The 3,715-nt window shown below is 53.0% G+C and overlaps 2 protein-coding genes across 2 annotated transcripts in view; both read left to right on the top strand.

Annotated features, from left to right (window-relative positions):
* Nucleotides 1-327, top strand: part of MONBRDRAFT_24447 (uncharacterized protein) — a gene marked incomplete at both ends in the record, with an annotated part of 926 nt that extends 599 nt beyond the window's left edge. Inside the window, one exon of the mRNA XM_001744757.1 lies at nt 244-327. Within this exon, the coding sequence (XP_001744809.1) occupies nt 244-327 (84 nt within the window). The remainder of the gene's footprint in view (nt 1-243) is intronic.
* Nucleotides 328-1,351: 1,024 nt separating this feature from the next.
* Nucleotides 1,352-3,715, top strand: part of MONBRDRAFT_31954 (uncharacterized protein) — a gene marked incomplete at both ends in the record, with an annotated part of 4,193 nt that continues 1,829 nt past the window's right edge. Inside the window, 9 exons of the mRNA XM_001744756.1 lie at nt 1,352-1,454; nt 1,564-1,918; nt 2,031-2,102; nt 2,215-2,280; nt 2,403-2,546; nt 2,650-2,721; nt 2,823-2,894; nt 2,970-3,187; nt 3,312-3,522. Of these exons, the coding sequence (XP_001744808.1) occupies nt 1,352-1,454; nt 1,564-1,918; nt 2,031-2,102; nt 2,215-2,280; nt 2,403-2,546; nt 2,650-2,721; nt 2,823-2,894; nt 2,970-3,187; nt 3,312-3,522 (1,313 nt within the window). The remainder of the gene's footprint in view (nt 1,455-1,563; nt 1,919-2,030; nt 2,103-2,214; nt 2,281-2,402; nt 2,547-2,649; nt 2,722-2,822; nt 2,895-2,969; nt 3,188-3,311; nt 3,523-3,715) is intronic.

The raw sequence follows: 3,715 nt of genomic DNA, 5'->3' as shown, positions 1-3,715 counted from the left end.
GAAATGCAGTATCTAATAATACATACTGGCAGTTGCGCAGTCGGAAAACCTGCCGCACGCCCTAGCCGAGAGTCCTAACATGGACCCCCTTGCCCAAAAATTAATAACACACACACACACAACGTTCAGGATCACACATAACAAAAGATTTTCGTTTTGTCGTTTTGGGACAATTTTTCCATTTGAGAAAGAAGCTATAGAGATGAGGAGAGTTTTGTCACTTGAACTATTCAAAGTTTTCAGGCGTTAGTTTCACAGCCGCAGCAAACACACAAAAAGAAATGGCAGCGCGCCCCCGGGGCGAGCTGGCATGTTCGATCGGCCTGACCGCATTGAAGCCCTGATCCGGATGCCCGATTGACCTCGCCCCTTGGAACGCGGCTTCCGGTTTTGCACACACTGAGACGACTCGGGTTGCCATTGACATGTGAATCCCATAACAAGACACGCCTGTTTATTTGTTTGTTGGGAACAACAAAGCTCTTCGCTGTGTAGTAAGAAGTAAGAAGGCCCGTTGTTGAGACGACTTGTGCAAAACGGCAGTCGGGCCAGCCATCTGGTCAAGAAGCTCGCACAACACTCTCGACACTTTCAGGCGTCAGCAGACCCTACGCTACCCCGGAGGAACAGACGAAAGGCGATGCATTGCTTGTAAAGACGAACGTTAGGGACGGCCGAAGAGAAACACTATCAAGGCAGTTATGGAAAACAGACAGAACAGTCAGAGACTCGGCCACCGAGCCATCGAGCCACCGAGCCACCGAGTCACCGAGCCACCGAGCCACCGAGCCACCGGCATGGGTAAACAGCGAAACAAACAAAGATGCGAACGCGACCGAGAGACAGACAGACAGACAGACAGACAGACAGACAGACAGACAGAGCGTCGACGAGCATAAACAGAGACGGAAAGAGATAGAGAAGAGACAGAGAGACAGAGAGACAGACACACAGACACACAGACACACAGACACACAGACACACAGACACAGACAGAGACAGAGACAGAGACACACAGAGACAGACTTGCTTTCGCTCTCTCTCTCTCTCTCTCTCTCTATTCATCTCTCTGACCAATTATTCATCTGATCTCTCTATCTCTCATTTCCCTTGGGCCGAGAAATCACCGCCTGCCACCCCACTTCAAGTGTTTCGTTTTGTACGCCGGGGGCTGCTGATGCCGTGCTTGCAGGGTGAATCGGGAATTGGACGACTGTGATTGCATAGCAATCACGTCTTGTTTGACAAGTTGTCGATCTGCTAGGGCCACGGCCGATATACGCTGCCGTTTGTTGCAGACAGCCGCCGCCACCCATCTGCACCCCGCTCGCCTTCCAGACGCACCGCCGCCATGTCCGGCCTCAGGCGGCGCGGGTGCTTCCCGTTGAGCCACGGGTTTGCCTTTCTGCTGTGGCTTGGCATCGTAGCCACCGCAATGCTCAGCCTTGCGCATGGTTTGTAAAGAACAACCCCCCTGCTTGTCATGCTTCCTCGACAAAGACCAAAAATGATCAGGCCCAATCTGATGCTGCCTCGTGTCACCCTGACGCCTGGACTTGATAGGGGCCGTATCTGATGGCTTGAGCCATCCTACTTGTGCCACTTGCAGTTGCTATGCCGCTGCCACAGAATTTTACGTTGACTGCACCGGGGTTGGGCTCACAGCAATTCCTGACCTTCCGACCAACGCCACCGTCGTCACTCTTCGACGCAACTTCATTCAGGTCGTCGGTGAAGGGGCCTTTGACGCCGTGCCCAGCCTTCGCTACCTGCATCTGCAAAGCAACGGCCTCACCAACATGGAAGCCGGCGCCCTCCGAGGCCTCACCTTGCTTCAGGCCCTTAACCTGGCCGACAACGCGCTTGGTACCTTTGCCCTTGATGACCTCGCCGCCTCTGCCGCCGCTTTAACCGAACTGTACGTTTCATTCCAGCCCTGGCCTCACCTGTCAACCCCAAACCCATGCCGAACACATGTCGTCATTCACCTTGATTGTCTGTCTGCTCATTTTCCTTGGTCCTGTCTGCAGCGATCTGAGCTCCAACAGCTTGTCGGTGTTTGATGGTAGCGTGAGCAGCCATGCCACCAACCTTGAAACATTGTACGAAATGTGGTCTTTCTCCCCTTGCGCGTGGCGTTTATGTATCTCCGCCATTTCTTACCCGTGTGCTGCCAAATGCCCATGTCCATCCATGCCGCCTGATTTCTTCAAGGATTTTACGAGGCAATGACATTGTTTCCGTGACCAATCTGGCCAGCCTAACCCATTTGCAACATTTGTGAGTTAATAACAGCCGCATTTTCCAAGTCCCAGCCTTTCACGCCCCCCCTTCCCTAAACCCAGTTGCTCGTGTCTTCGAACCTCGCTTCCTCACTCGACCGTGTTTGTGTCATACCGCAGAGACCTAAGTTCCAACCGGCTCACGAGCGTGTCAGCCACTCTAGTCAACGCTCTCCCCGAATTACGGCAGCTCTGGCTACAAGACAATGCCATCACGCGCCTTGATACAACGCCCTTTGTAGCGCAAACCCATCTTGAAAAACTGTGCGTGGACCTTCCATTTCGCGTCGCTCACAGTAACGCGAGGGCAATGCTCTAACGAGAACTTTTCTTCTTTTTGCTGTTCGTCTCGACGCCATTCCCACAGATCTCTGGCCTCCAACCTCTTGACGCAATTGCCAACCAGCATGCTTGCCGCTACGACGGCTCTCAATAGCTTGTTCGTAGCCAAACATCCATTTTGTTCCATTGCAACTTTCCTGCCGCAGACCAACAACAGCCATCGCCGTGTCCCTCATCAATCCTGTTGTTCTGTGGTAGGGATATTTCTGAAAATAGCCTGACGAGCATCGGGCAGACGCTGCTGGCGGGCCTATCGCAGCTTGCATCTCTGTAAGCGACTCAGTGTGCCACCATGCTCCACATCCTGGACAACAGATGTTGTTGCTCATCTCAGTATGCCGACAGGTCGTTTGCCAACAATGAGATTGTCAGCTTTCCCTCCCTTCCCACTTCCATCAATGCGACCTGGGTCTCCGGCAACCCTTTTGACTGTTGCGGCATGGAGTCCCTGGTGGGCACAAGTTATATCATGGATCTGGCAGAAATCACGTGCAATCGTCCTCAAAATGCGGCAGGCCTCAAGCTAGTTGAAGTTGCCACCCCAATCACCGTCTGCAATACGAGTACGTGCAGCGTGCCCGGACACATCTACCATTCTCATTTTCACCGCCTCAAGCCATGCTATCATATTTAACACACAATTGTTCGTGTCCCGCTGACTATTGCTGTGCACCCTTCTCCCGGCAGCTTTACCTGACCAGCCTCCGGCGGCCTCGGTCGTATCGATTGCAGCAACCACGATGCAGGCGCAGTTGCACGTTGTCCATGGAAATGCTTTTGAGCCCGTCTTCTATACAGCCTCCTACACCGGACCTGGTGGTGCTGTGACCAACACCACCTGCCCCGCTGGCTATGCGCCTGTCCTCTATACGGACCGTCTGCTGCCAGATGCCCCTTGGTGAGCCGTACTTTTTCGGTGATCGTTCCTGCGATATCAAACCGTTTGAATTTGTGGTTTTGTTTATTTTTCATCCTCCACCCAGTGACGAGTTGTGCTGATCGAGAAGCATGTCCTTGACCATGTTTGCGTGGTGTTGTGATTATGGGTTTTTTTTTTTTTTTTTTGGGGGGGGGGGGGGGGGAAAACCCGT

The sequence above is a fragment of the Monosiga brevicollis genome, genomic scaffold, assembly GCF_000002865.3.
Source record: "Monosiga brevicollis MX1 MONBRscaffold_6 genomic scaffold, whole genome shotgun sequence".
Taxonomy (NCBI): domain Eukaryota; class Choanoflagellata; order Craspedida; family Salpingoecidae; genus Monosiga; species Monosiga brevicollis.
This window is presented reverse-complemented; position numbering and strand designations above follow the sequence as displayed.